Source organism: Lynx rufus, unplaced genomic scaffold, assembly GCF_022079265.1.
Source record: "Lynx rufus isolate CCGP_SWC_20201006 ecotype Redwood Valley unplaced genomic scaffold, mLynRuf1.p SCAF_27, whole genome shotgun sequence".
Taxonomy (NCBI): domain Eukaryota; kingdom Metazoa; phylum Chordata; class Mammalia; order Carnivora; family Felidae; genus Lynx; species Lynx rufus.
In genome coordinates, this window is record NW_025814842.1 from 1,967,281 (window position 1) to 1,984,778 (window position 17,498).

The 17,498-nt window shown below is 62.3% G+C and overlaps 1 protein-coding gene and 1 long non-coding RNA gene across 26 annotated transcripts in view; one reads left to right on the plus strand and one right to left on the minus strand.

Moving 5' to 3' along the window:
* The window catches only part of LOC124519106 (uncharacterized), a 46,418-nt gene that overhangs the window by 4,322 nt on the left and 24,598 nt on the right, over window positions 1-17,498 (plus strand). For 20 of the 25 annotated variants that reach the window (XR_006964022.1, XR_006964025.1, XR_006964013.1 and 17 more), the window contains exons 2-3: window positions 14,061-14,420; window positions 14,503-17,482. This is a non-coding gene — a long non-coding RNA (uncharacterized LOC124519106). Of the gene's footprint in view, window positions 1-10,411; window positions 10,878-14,060; window positions 14,421-14,464; window positions 17,483-17,498 lie in introns of those variants that run through there. The other 5 variants (XR_006964009.1, XR_006964011.1, XR_006964023.1 and 2 more) reach the window with 5 other exon arrangements.
* Window positions 14,535-17,498, minus strand: part of IQCE (IQ motif containing E) — a 40,188-nt gene continuing 37,224 nt past the window's right edge. Inside the window, exons 21-23 of the mRNA XM_047089069.1 lie at window positions 16,771-16,874; window positions 15,758-15,856; window positions 14,535-14,647 (exon numbers count right to left, since the gene is read on the minus strand). Coding sequence (XP_046945025.1) covers window positions 14,535-14,647; window positions 15,758-15,856; window positions 16,771-16,874 — 316 coding nt within the window. The remainder of the gene's footprint in view (window positions 14,648-15,757; window positions 15,857-16,770; window positions 16,875-17,498) is intronic.

Consider the following 17,498-nt stretch of genomic DNA (forward strand, 5'->3'; position numbering starts at 1 on the left):
TCTGGAACCACCTCGCTGGCAGCCTTGCCTGTCCAGAGAGCCCCTGGAACCAATAAGTCAGCAGGGATGGGCCGTGGCAGCCGGGGATCCCGCCCCAAGTCCCAGCCTGCAAGCCTCGTCTCGCTCAGAGCCTCCTTACTTCTTGCCTGACACGCGGCACTGACAGGGCTGGTGTCCGGGCCCCAGGGCTCATATGAGAGGAGCCTGGAAAGCAATCACAGACAGTCTTCTCCCAGGGCGGGGCCCCTCAGCCCTGCCCGTCTGCCCAGCGATGTGTCACCTGGCGAGCGTTGTGCAGAGAGAGTGTCGCGGGACCCAGGGCTCATGCCAGGCTTCTCCCGCCAACTACGAGCCCTTGGGAAAGTCGTGTCACCTACGGGGGCTTTATGCCCGCCAAGCCCTGCTTCCCCATTTTACAGCTGGGAAAACTGAGGCTCCGTGTCACAACCCCGGCACATCAGAAAGCGGGAAGCTGTGTCCGGTAGCTCTCCTCGTGGCAGGGAAGAGACTGTGCACAAGCACAAGTGTTAGCACGAACACACCCGACCTGAGCCAGACGGCCGATCTTCGCAGGCCACGAGAGAACTGTGGCTCCTTCATTTCACAGACAAGGAATCTAAAACCCGGAAGATGAAGCCGCTCGCCCTGAGTCCCGAGCCAGGGAGCTGGAGACAGTGTCGCCCTCGTGGCAGGCACCACGGGGCCACTGTGTGGTGAACAAGTCATCCTGGCCGAAATTGAGGTCCAGCCTTTGCCTTCGGCTTCAGGGAGATCTGCATCGTGTCCGATAGACGTGTCTTTGTTTAGTGCGGGGACCAGTCACATCAGAAAGTCCAGCCACGTGATTTAGGATGGGGGCTTTGGACCACACCGCATCAGTCCACCTGGTAACCATGTCGGCAATGGACCGACCAATCAATCAAGCCTACGTCGTGGAACCCAAAAAAACTCTGGGCACCGGAGCTGGGGTGGGTGCCCCTGCTTGGCAACACTCTGTGCATTTTGTCACACGTCAGTGCCGGAGGGCCACGCGTCCTGAGCGCAACAGAAACTTTCCCCGTGGACCACCCCCATCCCCACCCCGGGCCTCCGTCTCCTGTGACGTATCTGCTTTCGTGACTCCCGTGAGTTCTCCTAGCCGGTTTTGGAATCTCCGCGTGGTTTGCAGAACTCTCCCACCTTGCAACTGGTGAGGTGAGGCGTGAGACTGTCTCGGGGCCGATGCCGACTCCCCTTTCACACTTGGGTCTTGCTAATCCCCACACGAGACAGATGACCGCCATCCCCGCGTCAGGAGGAAAAAAGGCCCAGAGGGTTAGGTATAGATGCAAGGTGTAAACCCCTGTCTCTCAAAATTTCTGGTTTGATTCTCTCTGCCGTGCAACCCCCCAAATAACGTATTTTTAAAAGACCAACGGGTGATGCATTTGTTGCTGAATAGTTAACCTCCCCCAAAACTCAGTGGCTTAAGACCACCTATGCCGTATCTGTTTGTGGCTCCGGGGCTGAGCAGCGTGGGCTCAGCTGGGTGGTCCTTTGGTGGCTGGCAGGGTTGTACATGTACCTGCGGTCACACGGCAGACCCACTGGGCCATCTGGACGGTCTCAGATGGCTGGTGCTTGGTGCTGAGCCGGGGCCACACTCAGCTGAGTTGGGTCGGCTTCTTCCCCGGTGGGAAGGAGAGCTTTTAAGCCCTGAAGCGTGAACACTTGCCTGCTCGTGTCCCATTTAATAATGGGTCCCATTGGCCAAAGCCAGTCATGGCCAAGCACAGAGACAATGGGCAGGACTGAACAAGGCACGGACACAGGGGAGTGTGGACACGGGCCGGGGCTACGTCAGTCAAGATTGAGCGGACTTCCAAAAGGGGAAGAGATTCTTAAAGTCCTGTGCAGTCCCCTCCTCCCTGGCAGGCGCAGAGGAGGAAATGGATGTGAGCAGCTGGGATGAGAGGGTCTGAGAGGGTTCCTCCCCACAGCTCGGGAACCTCACCTCTGTCTCCAGGAGCAGCGGGAAGGGGACTCTGGCTTGGTCTCTGGCTTCAAGCTGGTGACAAAGGCTGGCCGGGCAGCTGTTGGAAGGATGGACTGTCAATCACACTGTCCCTGTGCTTGGGGAGAGAAGGCTCCTTTCTCGGACCTCGGACCTTCGGAAGCAGGCCAGCAAGTGTGGGGAGGGATCACGGCCTCTCGCGGGGGGCAGTGGGAGAGGCAGGCTCTCCCTGCCCCCTCCTGAGCCCTGCCAGCTGCTCCCAGGCTTGGGCTGTCTGGTGACACCGTTCCCCTTCCAAGAGCTGAGACCCTTCAGCTGGGCAGCCTTCCAAGCCTCAGTCTCCCCGTCTGCAAACGGAGGACGATCTTGCTTCCCTCCCTGGGCGGGTGCCAGGGTTACGCTAGAAAGGGGATGTTCACAGCTGAAACCCATCTTCCTTCCCTCACCGTAAGCTGTTTCCCCACGTGATGTGCCCAAGTGCCTTTGGGGGCCTGTCACTCACCCCCCAGCCACTCCGACTGTGCTTTGCCTGAGTAGAGGCCAGCCACTGCATCCCCACGTGGGGGTCCTAGGGGCCCAGGTTCAAAGTGGGGTCAGACAGTTCTCATTCCCTCACACACTGTTTTCCTGGCCGGGGTGGGGCCCAGGGAGTCAGGGTCTCCCTCCCCAGGGTGGGCCGCCTCTTCTGGGAAGCCCTGGAAGGAAATGTTAGCCCCACAGGGCTGGTGGAAGGAAATGTCTCCAGCAGGCTGCCAGGAACGTGAGGCAGACAGGGAGGGCTGTGCTCATGGCCTGAGCTTCTCCTCCCTGCCCCCGTCTGTGTGAAGGACGCTGACCGTGCCAACCCCCCACTGTCCCTGTCCTCCTCATCTCTCCCGGAGGCTCAGGGAGGCAGGGGTCGGGGCAGGAGCAAGGTGGAGGCTTCTGGAACTGAGGCCAAGATGATGGCATTATCGTGGCTGGGCCCTTGACGGGTGCTCCGTGCATGTTTCTGGAACAGACGTCATCATGCTCTCCAGGAGCTGCCCAGGCTGGCACAGGCCTGCTCCGGCCACGTGCTGACAGTCACCCAGAGACATGGCTCCGGTCACTCCCAAACTGAGGGTCAGTTCACCCCGGGTCACCGGCCAGGATGGTCTGGCTAGATCCCTCGGCCTGGATTTTGTTGCCTGCGGGCCCAAGAACCCTTTTCTCCCCAGATATCCCAGCTGCTCAGCGGCACGGACAGGGGGTCGTGGGTGAGTGGGCAGCCACACTGGGCTCGCCTCCCTACCTGGCCTCTCTTTCTGCTCTGTGAGGGCCCTGGGGATGCACCGAGGTCAGTGAGGAGGGAATGTGCTGGAAATGTGTCCCAGTCTGAGGCCGCTCCCCGCCTGGCACATGTGGGATGCCCAGCCCTCTCCTGTCTTTGGGGGTGGCTAAGAGGGACTGGCTTTATCTGGTGGGCACTGAGGGGGACAGCCTTCACAGAGTTCCTCACCAGCCCCTGAATCATCGTCAGCCCTCCCAGCTGCCGGGGATCCTTCACCTTCTGAAAGGCAAATTGGACCTGGCATCCCGCTGCCAGCAGCCCTTCCCTGCTCCCACGGTTCCCAGGGTTCCCGGGGTGAGGGCCAAACTCCTCCGCAGAACGTGCAGTTCCCCCCTCCCTGCCCCCTGCCCCAGCCACAGCCCCTGCTTCTGCCCCAGCCTGCCGGCCCCAGCCACGCTGGACCACTTCTGGCTCCAGGGGGAGGGCCAAGGGTTCCCTAGGCAGGAAGACCGCCATTCCCTCCTCCGGAGGCGAGGGCCGCGTGTTCCTGCCCGCCCCCCCCCCCCCCGACCCCGGCCACTGCCCGCTCTGCACTTTGTGCTGCTGGGCCTCTCGCCTGGACCCTCGCCAGCCTGGTAGGGAGGTCTGCCCGCCTGGGTCCTGGCACCCTGGCGGGTGGGTGTTTGTGGGTGAAGGAGTTTACTCCAGTCTGCGTGGCGCCCAGCCTAGCCGACAGACTTGCAAACAGATCAAATAAACCTTGATCCTTGAAGGTCCACAGTGCCTTCCTCTCTCAGTGCCTGGCCCGCAGCAGACGTGCAGCAAATACTAAAGCAGGCGGGACGAACTCAGTTCGTGAGAGCGCAGAGAAAGGAGGGGCTGACCCCAGGGAGCGTCTCAGCAGGGCCAGGCGGGCAGGCCTGGGGGACGGGACACTGCTGGCGGGAAACAGCTTGTGTAAGGCGGTCAGCTGGATGGGGGGAAGGGCATGCTCTGGGCAGGCTGTGTGCGTGCGTCTAGAGGGGAGGGCAGGGGTCAGGGCCAGAGGCGGGGGGGGGGGTGCCAAGCTGGGGCATGGAAGGAATCCAAGTGAGTCTGTTGGGGAGAGAAGGTGTGTGTTTACCCTGGTTTTTAACCGAGGATCACAGGGCAGCATGGGGAGGATGGGCCACAGTGCTTGACGTTGGATTCATAGAGCCGGGATGGAGACGAGGAACAGGACGGATGAGTGCTGGCCCCCCCTGGATCTGTCCTTCTCTTCCCCCCTTAGCAACGGAACTTCCCGTTTTTATTGCGTCTATGACCACCGAGAATAGACTAACGTTTCCCAAGCTCCTTGGCAGCTGGGTAGGCTAGTGAACACCTTCTGACCAATGGAATACCAGTGGAAGTGTCCTCAAGTGAGGGGACACCCCCTTCCTCCTTCCTTCCTGTGGCTCGAGTTTGTGTTACGGCCGGAGCCCGAGCAGCCTTTTTGGGCCGTGAAGCCTTGTGTTTGGGAGAGTGAAGCAGTGAGGAGAGTGTGGGTCTTTGAAAATCATGCAGCCGCCATCTCTCACCTGCCCTGTCTCCCTGGGGGCTTTGGAAACTTCGAAAGTGTTTGGGTTACTGATATTTTGGGTGTTCTCAGTCTCCAGCCAGATCTAAAGCCAATGAATGGAAGGATGGAGGGAGGTCTCAGGTTCTGAGGACTCTCCTGAGACTTAGCGGGGACAGGGCAGTGAGAAGAGAGAGCCAAGGCCGCCTCCGAGGTCTTGTGGGAAGTGGCGGAATACTTCACTCTGCATGCGTTAGGCCCCTTCCATGTCTGCTGCGAGGGTGTACAGGTGAATGGCCTGCTCTGTGCAGGCGGCTCACGGTCCGGCGGGACAGACGCACGCCGGAAGGGCTCTGCTGGAGGTAGGGAAGCCCCTCGCCCAGGAGTTGCTAAGCGCTTCTTGTGTTCGTTCTGCACAGTTATTGAGCACCTCCTGTGCACCAGATGCCGTGTTAGGTCTTGGGAGCGGCAGTGAGCCTTGCGAACACAGTCTGGAACCAAGGGAGTCTGACAGGGGAGTCACACGGCCATCAAATGATCTCAGCGTTGAGTGACAGGGCAGTGGAAGTGGCCGAGTGCCACACAGGGTGAATCCTGTGCCGTGAGGGTATCATGCCAGGGGCCAAAGGAGGCCCTGCAGGACCTTGTGACACCCCTCCCCACGGGGTAGACGTCTCAAGGGCTCTCTCGGAGCAAAGTCACTTCCCCAGCGAATCTCCCGCTTGTTCCTGGCTGCCCCTGACCTTGGCCGTGGCTGACGGCAGGTACCCCTGGCCGAATCGAGTCTGGGCCCACGGGACAAGGGGGCAAGGCCACGCAGGTCCGGCTGAGATGGTGGCTTGAGCTGTCACGGGCAGGGACGGACATGGGGAGGAGTGGACAGACGTGGGCCATCTTTAGGAGGTGAAAGCCTCAGGGGGTTTTGTTGACACTTTGGAGATGGTGATAGGGGAGAGGGAGAGGCTCAGAGGGCACCCCCTCCAGGCTTCTGGCCTGTGTGTGGACGGTGGGGTGTAGGAGGGGTCCCCAAGGGTGTGCCTGCATGGGAGGAGAGATTTGTGTTATTTACAAAGATGTTTTTAAACTTTTTTTACCCTTGATTTATTTTTGAAAGAGAGAGAGCATGAGTGGGGGAGGAACAGAGAGAGAGGGAGACACAGAATCTGAAGCAGGCTTCAGGCTCCTCCCAGAGCCCGATGCGGGGCTGGAACTCATGAGCCACAAGTTCGTGACCTGAGCTGAAGTCAGACGCTGAACTGACCGAGCCACCCAGGTGTCCCGTTTTTACAAAGATTTTTGAATTGGGGTAGACTATATATAACAAAGAATTTATCATCTTAACCATTTTCAAATGCCCAGTTCGGGGACATCGAGCACATTCACCCTGTTGTGCGGCCACCACCACCGCCGTCCAGTTCCAGAACATTCCATCTCCCCACAGGAGACTCTCTCCCCATCGCACGCTAACCCTCATCCCCTCCCAGCCGGGGCACCGCCCCCCAGCCGTGTTTGTGTTCCCGTCCCTGCCTCGTTTCGGTGAGCACGATGTCCTCCAGAGGCGCCCGTGTGCTAGCGTGTGTCAGGTTGGAGAGGAGCCCGCTGTGTGCGTGGACCGTGACTCCTTTACCTGACGACAGACACCTGGCTCCTTCCGCCTTCTGCGTTGTGGGCGCTGCTGCTGTGGATGTGAGCGTGCACACACCTCGTCCCTTGCGTCCCTGGGTTGAATTCTTTGCTGGATCCCGTGGTGGTTCTGTTTACCTACTTGAGGCGCCGCCAGACCGTTCTCCAGAGCAGCGAAACCGCCTTACGTTCCCACCGACCGTGCACACGGGCTCCCGTCCCTCCACGTCCTCACCTGTCACCTGTGGCTTTGATTTGTTTTTGTAGTGGCCATCCCAGTGGGGGCGGGGTTGGTGAGCGTCATTTTGGGCAAGCTGAGGTGGATGTCTTGGGGACGTCCCCAAGGCGCCAAGGAGGGGGTGACTGGGTGGCCGGGGAGGTACAGGTGCCGTCATCCACGCAGCAGGAAAGATGAAGGCTGTGGTGTGTGCGGGCTTGTGGGAGCAGAGGACAGGGTTTCCCAGAGGTCTGCAGAGCAGGGATGTGGGGTGTCGGGGCAGCCGAGGAAGGGGAGGGGGTCAGCAGTGTCACCTGCTGTAGAAACACCCGTGGGGTGAAGACAGGGACTGAGGCTGGAGCAGAGAGCCTCCTCTCAGTACCCAACAGGGGGAGGGAAGGTCAGACACAGGAGAGAGAAGTCAAAATTCCACCAGCAGTAACCAAATAAGGACAGGGGTGCAATCGTTGGCCACAAACTAAAGGGCGGAAGATTCTGGAAGCATACACGCAGAGCTTACCCCTACCCCAGGCCTCCGGAAGCAAAGAAGGAAGTCCACAGAATTCTGAGAGACTTTGTCAGGGCCTCTCCCGATTTGTAAAGAACTCACTACGGGGGTAAATGGGGAGGGGGCAGTGAGAGAAATATTCCAGAATGTTCCAGGGGGCCCTGAGACCTGTCCCCCTCCCCCCCCACCACAGCTACAGGATGCACTTTCCTGGAGCCCTGAGTGCCCTGCTGGGGGACAGTCAGAAAACCTCCAAGTGGCTCTGGGCAGAGGAACGGCGTCAGATGCGGGATGAGCCTGAGAGCGGCCTCAGCCCTACGCTGCAGCTCGAGGACGCCCACCCATGATATTTACCGAGTACCAACAGCGGCTATTTCTAGGGAGAAGGTCTGTGGACGATGTGTGGCTGCTGTACCGTTTCTGTCTCTTAAAACAACGTGTTTGATGTGAAGGGAGTGGCCAGAGAGCCGGGCGGGGAGGCAGAGGTGGGCAGGACCCGGGTGGGGCGGCGGGGACGAACAGCTCCGCTCCGGTGTAAGAGGAGGATTTCCCCCAGACACACCCTAGGGGAGAGAGGACTCTGCCCTCCACCTCAGTGCTCACAGAGTGTCCCATCCCACTGCGCTCTCGGTGACGACAGCCTGGTGCGAAAGCAGCTTGAACACCAGCAGCTGAGGCCGCCGGACCCGGCCACGTGAAAGGATCCCTCCTTTTATCTGATGTAACTCCTGCTTGGGCACCGCTGCAGGAGGAGAGCCTCCCACCGTGAACACCGGGGGGGGGGGGGTCCCTGTGAACCGGCCTTCAGAAAATCACTTCGCACACACAGCCGTGGCCACGCCGTGCGGAGAGGGACACCCGCGGCCGGGCAGAGGCCAGCACCCCTGGACACCGGCACGTTCATGTGAGTCCTCGGCGCTCGGGAACAAAGACCGCATATCCCATTCGGATCTTGACACGGCCAAGGACTCTCAAACAGCTGGGGCACAAGTGAGGATGATGTGCGTTGGAGAAGTGCGTCAAGCGGCTCACACGGAGTGGTGTAGACGCCGGTGGGAGCTCGTGGAACCCACGAGCGGCATACGTGATCCTAATTACGTGTGTATGGTCCACTAACGAACCACTTACCGAGGAGCTGAGATTGGACGATCCCATCCACCCCTGTCAGAAGTCCCTATTTTCACATTGGTCACACGTTTTCCTTTTTGGGGTCTTCTCCGTGGAAACCACATAGCTTAGCATGGCTTGAGTTTACGGTGTGCGTGTACGTGTGCGTGAGCTTTTGTGTCTTTGGGTGTGTGTTCGTATGTGCAAGTACGTATTTCACGTGAGCGTGCGTTTGTGCGTTTGCCTGCGTTCTTATGAGAGCATGTTTGTGTGTGCGTGTGTGTGCATGCACGTGCATGTCTGTCCGCGTGTGTCTGCCCGTGGGTGCACAGCACGTCCGGGGGGACGGCTGGCTGGGGGTTCTGCACAGTAGCCCCGGGCCTGGTGGCTGACTGTGGGGTGAGGACGATGAAGAGAGATGGGCCCAGGCCCAGGCTTCTGGCTCGGAAAACCGAGTGGCTTGTGACGATGCCCATGGAGACAGGATCGCTGGACGGGGGGCAGGTTAGGGGGCAAAGGTCACTGAAAGCCGGGCCAAGCTGAGCTTGAGGCCTCTGAGACACGTAGGTACAGACGTCCGTGTCGGTATTTGGGGAGTGTGGGCATTGGGGATGGAGCCCTGGGGATGCCCCCGTCTAACAGACAGACAACCAGGGGTGGTGCCCGGCCTGGTTACAGGCTGGGTGGGGGGGCAGGAGAAATACCGTGTGAGGGAGGAGACCAGACACGGGGGTAGGGCCATCGCGCCAGTGCTGCCAAGAGGGAGAGCCCTTGGCGCTGAACTGGGCCTAGACGGAGGGCGGGGACGAGGCCACCATCAGCAGGGGCGGCCGCGCCGGGGCCCCGACCCCAGCCACCCCCCTTCCGGGCTTTTATTCCTTCTGAGCCGCCGGCCGGGAAGGGGAGGGCCGAGGAAGCGAGCGGCCAGGCTGGGAGCCTGAATGGCAGCCCCGGGGGCCTTGGCACAGATTGCACCCTCTCCTTTGAATCCCAGGCTGTTCTGGGGCTTAATTAACGGTGAGCTCCGGGGCACCCCGCTCCCTATTCAGAAAGGACTCCATGGAAACTCCAGAGGCTCCTCAGGCAGGCTCTGGCTAATGGGGCCGCCCCTCTGCGCTGTCCGCAGCCCGGCTGGGTTCCCAGGATGTGAGTGGAAGGCGCTGGCCAGAGGCCATTGGCCGGTACCCGAGCCCGGAACGTGGAGCGGTTCCTCCTCCTCGTTCGTGCCCTCAGCCCAGTAGCAGGTGCTAAAAGGAACCGGGGATTCGGATTCTGACATTTTTTTCCACATTCCCTGGTGACTTTTGAAGAATCTCATCAAGAAAATCATCTTGGCAAGGGCCTGCGGGTAACTCTCAGTTAAGAGTCTATAAGGAGGCCCATGTGCTCCTTGCGGGCCAGGCTGGGCACTACTTTCAAATTCCCGAGGGTCACAAACCAACCAGTGGCAGGAACAGGGAGCGGGACGTGTGCACGTGTGTATCTCTGTGCCTGCTCTCGGATTCACATGTCTGTCTACCCCTGCTGGCCAGGGCCCGAGGCTGGGCCGTACTCCGTTCCCTTGCCAGCTCCAGCTAAGGAACTCCCCGGGAGGGTCTCCCCCGGAGGCTGCTCTCTGCGGGTGGACCCCAGCCTCTCCGAGGACACGCAGGGACAGGCGTGTGGCCGGGGAAGGTGTCTGATGTGCTCTGCTCTCTGCCGTCACAGACTCCTTAAGGCCCAAGCGGCTCCTGCACAAAGCGTGAAGCCTTCCAGACAAGCCGTTTGCCCAGACACGTGGTGATGGGGCGCGAGGTGGGCTCGGGCAAGGCCAGAGCCGGCCAACGAGCCCCTGGAGGGGCTCCGGGCAGATTCCAGCAGGATCTAAGGGCCTGGCAAGCAGCCGCACGCAAGCAAAATCTTGGGGAAGATTTATTCCCCAGACATCAGCTGTCTTCTGCCGCCGGATTCGTGGATTCCTGTCAAAGATTCCTTCCCTGCTCCTAAAGCAAAAGCCGAGTAGAATTGGGGGAAACACCCCCAGATGAAAACACATTTTCAGTTCTTTTTTAATTTTTAATTTTTTTTTATTTTTGAGAGCGAGCGTAAGCACAGGAGCAGGGGAAGAGCAGCTAGAGAATCTCAAGCAGGCTCCTCGATCTCAGTGGGACCGTGACCTGCGCCAAAATCCAGAGTCGGACGCTCAAGCGACTGAGCCACCCAGGCGCCCCTCACGTCTTCGTTTCTTGACGCTCGAGTCCTCTCGGGCCAGCAAGGAGAAGGGAGGAGGGGAGGCGGGAGAGGAGCGAGCCGCGGGCGGGCGGCAGGGCCTCTTCCCTCCGGCTGGCCCTCTGCACCCCAGCCGGTGCGAAGCAGAGGCCCAGCGGCGCCGGAAAGTGAGGTTTCTGAAGCACACAGCCTGGGCTACAGCGTCGCACCCCTGGGGGCAATTCAAAGTGACAGGATTTACTCGGCAAACAAGACAAATACCCTGCGAGACAGCTGTTCTTTGCAGCACAGGGTGAAAACCTCATCCCTTCCGAAGACTCCCGTATAAACGACGCATAAGGTTGCAACGATCTAAATACACGTGCCGAAGGCCAGTGGGTCCACCGCTTCCTCCCCCTGAGCCACCTGCTGGTTTCACGTTTTAACTCCCAGGTGGGACTTCTCGTTTTTAAGGACGCTTAGCCGGCAGGGAAGTGGGGCTAGCGGGCCCTTGGGAACGTGGCAGGGTGGGACCCTGGAGGGGCAGCCCGCCGGACCCCCGGTCCTCAGAGAATCTCTGAGCCACGTGACAGCAGGTGCTCCTGCCAGAGCCACGGCAGGGCTGTCATTTAAGCTCAGGTGGCCTCGGAGTTTACATTGTGTTCGGATCTCGAAGGGTAGCGGGCTTTCTGCAGAGGGTATTTATTTCTCGAAATCAGAGAGAAAGGCGTGCTGTGCTCACCCTGGCAGACGAGCTAGGCTGGTCTCCCTTTTCCTAACGCTGTGGGTATTTTTGCCAGGATGGAGGTTTATGGTCTGTCTGAAGGGCCAAGAGCACTTGTCAGGACGACAGTGGACGTTCGTGGGACAGGGCACAGCCAGCACGTGCTGTCGGGGCCATGGGTCTGTCTCTCAGAGTCCCTCCCTCACACATAGAGCAGCGAGCAAACAAAACCCCCTAAAAACCCCATCGAGGGGCACCCGGGTGTCTCAGACAGTGAAGCTCCCGACTCTTGGTTTCGGCTCAGGTCGTGATCTCCCGGTTCGTGGGATCGAGCCCCGCATCAGGCTCTGTGCTGATGGTGTGGAAGCTGCTTGGGATTCTCTCTCCCCCCTCCTCTCTGCTCCTCCCCCACCTGTGCCCTCTCTGTCTGTCTCAAAATAAACAAACTTAACAAAAGCCATTGAGCTGCCCAGTCAGCGACCTCCCCACTGGGAGGCCTGCGGGGCTCCTGGTCTTGGCGGTCTCCCTCTCCGGGCCCTCGCCTGTCCACCCTGGCGGGGACCTCTCGGCCCGCACTCCTCTTGGGTCCGTGGGCACGGAGACCCGCAGCTGAGCTCCCTGGAAGCCGCCTGCCACTCGGCTCGCCCCTCGGCACAGCCCTCACGCGTCTACTTGCTCGTGTCTGGGCAGCCGCCCGGTGCCGCCCTGTGCTGTTCCCACTAGCACTGCCCTCCCTGCCCTCTTTCTCCCTGGAGCATGCCTGCTGGGTGGGTGCGAACTGAGGGCCACCGGGGGCCATGACACTGCCCGGACTCCTCTGTCATCATCACCCGGCACCTTCAGGAATGCCACAGGACAGCCTGTCCCCGGCTCCCGGGCTGGGGTCTCTCCGGCATCCCGGGCGGCAGGAGCAGCATCTCCGTGGCCAGGCCGGGTCAGCCCCCGTGCGTCCCGGTGGGAGACGGCGCCGCTTCGGGAGGGAGGGGCCGGGGGGGGGTGGCGGCAGCCTGGAAGCCTCGCCTCCCCGTGGTCAGGAGGCCCGGCTGTGGCAGCACCGGGTCAGCTGGGTCAGGGCCGGGAGACGCGGCTTCCGCTTCTGCACCGTGAGGGTGGCCGGGGTGGGGGCAGGGCACGTTTCTCTGTCAGCCCCCAGCCGGTGTGCGGGTGCTGTGGGGACAACCAGGGCACGGCGAGCCGCACATGCCCCGGACTCCCCACGGGAGGGTACGGACCTGTGCCTTTGGGGTGCTTGATGCCTGAGGTCGCAGTGCCTGTCTCCTTTCTGCTGGATCCCTTTCCCCTCCCCTGCCTCCCTGGAGTGGGCCCCGAGGCCCCATGTGGGCAGTGGCCCCCAGCTGAGCAGGCACAGGGAGTCGGCGCTCCAGGCCCTTCTGGCTCTGCAGGCCAGGAAACCCAGCCCCACGGCCAGGCCCCACAAGCGGGCTGCTGCCTGGGGTTCTCCTCGGCGCCTACAGGGCCACAGGGCCACAGGGCAGGCCATCCGCCAGAGGGCGTGCACACTGGACTCTGGCTGAACTCACGGTGGCCTAGAGGTGCATCAGTGACCGAGGCGGCTTTGAGAATGTTTGCTTTTAATAGATCAACAATGCTGCCCCGAAGGCACACAGGCAGACGCGTGTACATATTTACAGTTCTTGGGGTCGTCTCCTTGGAACACACAAGCACAACGACCGATCTTGCCTTCGTGGCCCTGCCCGCTGGCCAGGCCCCTCCGGTCACGGCACACAGGCCAGCCCGGACGCCACGCGGGGCCTTGTTCTCCAGGGCCCGAATGACGAGTGGGTGGAAATGCCCGTTGTTTGAGTGACGGGTGGGAGGAGCCTCGCCCCAGGAGCGGGCAGGCCCCCAGCGCTCGCCCAGCCCCTACAGACCCTTAGCTCCGAGCCCGGGACCCAGGGGAGGGTGGTCGGGTCACTGGGGAACAGACCCCAGGCGTGAAACAAGCCAGGGGCGGCAACAGATTCGGTCCACTTACCAGTCGGTCCAGTGGGCAAGACGAGAAACAAGAAAATGGACTTCACAGCCCACAGACCAAACCAACAAAAGACTAAATCGGCCTAGCTTTCTGGCTGGGCCTTTTTTTCTCAAGCTGTTGTGTGGACGGAGCCTGACCGGGTGGTCCCGGCGGCTCGGGGTGGACGACCATGGACGGGCTCTAGCTGGTTGTGGCGCCAGAAGCTTCCTGGCCACGGTGAGGAGGGCCAAGCGTTTCCCCAAAGAAGAACACATCCTACTCCCCAAGGTTCGACCTCAGAAGGGCTCCAGCCGGCACACTCAGTCCAGGCAAGAGCGAGCTTCCTCACGCCAGCTGTGTGGCCTGTGGACCTGTGGAGAGTTGGACGCCTGGCCCGGGGACACGGGGCTCTTAAGACGCCCTTGACGTCCCCCCCCCCCCCCGACCGCGAGCCTGAGGCTCTTCTCGTTCCCATCAACAAAGGCTGACCTTGCAGACAAAGGGGGGGCTCTGTGTTTGTGTGGCACAGGCTGGGCGGGAGCCGGGGCCCGCACGCAGCAAGGGCCCGGGGCACCCCCGTCACCTGCGGCCTGCGGGTGAGCCCAGCACCCCTGCCCTGCCCGGGGCCTGGGGACAGCTGTGCCGCTGCACTTCTCAAAGGCAAACCTGATGGTACTTCGTGGTTAGGGTTTGGTGCCTTTTAAGGCTTGGCCTACCCGGTGACAGGGTCTCGCCAGACTCCTTCCTGGGCACGGCACCTCTTGGGCACAGGGCCCTGGCGGTGGGGACGATGGTGGGGGAAGGTCTGCGTGGAGAGGGGCAGGAGGAGGAGCCTGAGGAACATGAGCCCCTCTTGGGGCCCCGATGTCCTCGTGTCTCACGAGACTCGGAGACGCCGTATCCTGCCACAGGGGTCTGTCACATGTGTCTCTTCCAGAAAGTACTTCGCCTACTTGCCGGGTGGAGATCAGAGCACGCGGTGCCAGAGAAGGCGGTGGCGGGAGAGGAACGGGGTGCCGTCAGCGCGGCTCCAGACGAGGCGGGTGTTCCCAGCTCACGGCCGGAGGCCAGGAAGCGGCTGCCGAGACCGCGTCTTTGCAGGGCCCCCGGCTGGCCCGTCCCGGGCAGAAGCGTCTGTCCGTCTGACACCGAAAAACCGCGCCGCCGGCCCTTCCCGGAGACGAGATCATTCAGGATTCCCTGAACAAGCAACCAAACAGGCGACCAGACCAACGGAAGAGGAGCACCGACCAGGCTGCTGAGGTGTGTGTGGAGCACGGAGCTCTTTGCTAACAAGGTAAAATACTCTCCAGTCGTAACTGTAGTTCCCACGTCCTCTAGGACACGCTTCGTCCTCCAAACCCCGAGCTTCCCTGCAGGGCCGTCGCCGCGTGAGGGGCAGGCCCGGGGCCTACGGCGGGGAGGCTGCCTTCCTCGGGGCCACAGCCGGGGCCACCACGATCTCGTCGGAGTCGTCAGAGCTGCCGTCGTCTGCGGGTCCCAGTCCTGAGGGAGAGGACGGCCCTGCAAGGAACCAGAGCGGGGTTGTCACCGCAGCTGCTCGGGGCCAGGGCGCGCCCCGGCCGCCAGTCTCGGACACTTGGCACAGCGCCTGCTCCCTGCCGGGCGGGAACGACCTTCGGCGTCAGCGTCACCCGGCCACAAACCACCTCAGCCTCCGAGCTCAGCTCTGGACACCCAGGCCGTTGCCAAAAGGCAAACACCCGCAAAAGGTGAGGCTGGCCGACAGCGAGCAAGCTGGAGCGCGACTGGGGGTCTCTGAGGGCCGCCCCCACCGCGGCGCCCCGAGCCCGCGGCCTGGGCGGGAGCTGCGACCCAGCGCTGGCGAGGCTGGTGGCCAGCTGCGTGTGTAAGAGCCCGCTTCCTGGTGGCACGTCCACCTGGGGAGACGGGCACGCGGCGCCCGGTGGCCCCTCCCCCACGCTCTTCACGCACAGCAGCCTTCCAGAATCCCGTCTCTGCTGGAAGGGGGCGCCCGCTGCAGACAGCCTGCACCCCGAGGGGCCTGAGGAGGGGCCAGAAGCGGGCGAGGGATGGGAGGGAGGCCCGCACTCTGCCTGGTGAGGGGCAAGGGGATGGCCGGTCGCCGGTCGGGGGGAAAGCGGGAAGGAAGCCAGGCTCGGCCGCACCGAGGCGTGTGACTGCACAGCTGGCCTCTGGCGCTTTCCAGAGAATATCTGAGAGGAGAGCCTCAGGACGCTCAAACATCCGTTTCCAAGGTTATCTTCAAAAACACGGTCACGATCGGACCAAATGGGGCCACACGGCCCTGCCGGGAACTGAGGGCGGTGTGTGCGGTAACGCCCCTTGGCAGGAGACGACACCGTCCGCAGGAGGAGGGGCCTCGGGGGGCCGGGAGTCCTCGATGGCCCGCCCGGCTCCGCGTCTTCCGGGGCATCCCGGTGCTGCTGCCCTTGGCTCTTGACACGCGGGGCCTGTGGGGCACCAGAGTTCGACGTCCGCGAGCCCCGACAGCCCGGGCTGAGCGACTGCAAGGGACGCAGCCCGCACTCCCATGTGGTGACTTCCCGGGCGGACACGGTGGCAAGCCCTTGGCTCCTCAGGACATTCTCTGAGACCCAGCCCCCCGAAGGCCGCATCGCCCCCACTCACCGCAGCGGGGCTGCAGGGCTGCTGGATTCCCCGGAGCCTCGTCCTCGGCCGCCGGCCCCTCCGCGGTCTCCCCGCCGCTCGCCTCACTGTCCTCTTGACCTGAAACGACACGCAGACCAGAAGTGCCGGCCCTGCACGCGGCCGGCGTGGGACATGGGCAGGACTCGTCCCCTCCCCCCGTCTTTCCACCCCAGCACCCGGGTTTTGGCTTCCTTTGCTGAGGTTTCCTGGCACGAAGCCCCGCTCCCCGCCTGTCCTCAGACTCCATCTTTGTGACCTACGAGCTCAGGACAGAAAAGTCGCTGGAAACGTTCCCACGTGAGCGCCACGTGGTGACCACCTACCGCCCTCACTAACAGGACCTCAAGACTGCGTTTCTTGGTCCAGTGACCGTCCCAAACCTCCCAGCACCGCCTTCTTGCTCATCGGCAGCATCACAGTACGAGTGCGAGCAAGTCACAGCAGAGGAAGGGGGAGGGGAGGCCGGAATCGCGGGGCCTGAAAGCAACGTCCAGGCTCTCGCCGGGCGTCCGCCTCACACGCGAGGAGACGGGCCCTGCCCGGGACGCCACGTCCGCCGCCGGGCAGAGCTGACCGGGCCTCACTGCTGGGGTGCGGCGCCCCTGTCAGTCCCAGGGATCTCTGCACTGTCTGGGGGCCTTGATGAGGCCGAAAAGCAGATACACGCAAAGCTTTACTTAAAACCAACAAACAGGAAAAGCATTGGTCCGAAGGAGGGAAACCACCAGCTCCGGTTAGAGCCAAGGATAAAAACCAAAGACACACGAGCCACGAAGCTCCAACTCTGTGGCCCGCAGGTGCCCGGAGCCGCCGTCACTGACCCCGGGGCCGCCTCCAGAGGTCCAGGATCTCCCCGATGCAGCCTCCCTGCCGGTAGGCGGTCACAGTGGACAAGCCCCCACACGTGCCCACACCCCCCATGCTTCCGGACAGTGGCAGCTCTTTGCTGGAAGCTCAGAGGGCCGGGGAAATTGAAACTGAAGTGACGTTACCAGGAGAAGGGGCCGGGCAGGGTGGCGAGGAGAGCTGGCTGTGTGTGGCCGGAGCGGGCTGCCTCCTTCTGGGGGCTGTGGCGACGGCTCTCCGACCGGCGGCGCTGCAAGAGAGAGGCCAGCCGCTTGGACTTCACAGAACGCCCCGTGGGCTGAGGCCCACGGTGGGGCTCACGGGTGCGCGGCCGGGGTCAGGGCCAGACGCCTTCCTTTCCCACCGTCTCCCGTGCCTTTCCGTCCCAGCGAACACGGTCACCGGCCGTGCTGGCCGCGCCGGGATGGACCCTGACCTGCGTGGAGCCCCTGGCCGTCCCCGTTCACGGGGAACCAGAACCATGAGATTCGGGCTCCACCTGGCTCTCCTGTGGCAGAGAGGAACCAAAACCGACACCGGAGAGGAAGGGCAGAGCGAGGAGGGGCAGGGAGCCTGAGCCCTGCAGCAGAACAGCCCCAGCCCCCTCCTGAGGGACCCTCCCCCGCCTCGGTGCAGACCCCCCCCCCCCGCCCCACAACAGCTAGGAGGGGCTGTGACTTTCTGCAGCCGGTGCCCCCGCGGGTCTGGCGCCACAGTGCCACTGAGAAGGAGAGAAGGAGCGCTGCCCTGGGAGGGTTCTGACGACGCCCGCGCCTTCCTGAATGCTGGGGTCACGTCACATTTTCTTCTAACAAGGACGATGCGTTAGGACGAGCCGACCAGCCTACAAAGTGGCAGGTACCAGAACCCCACG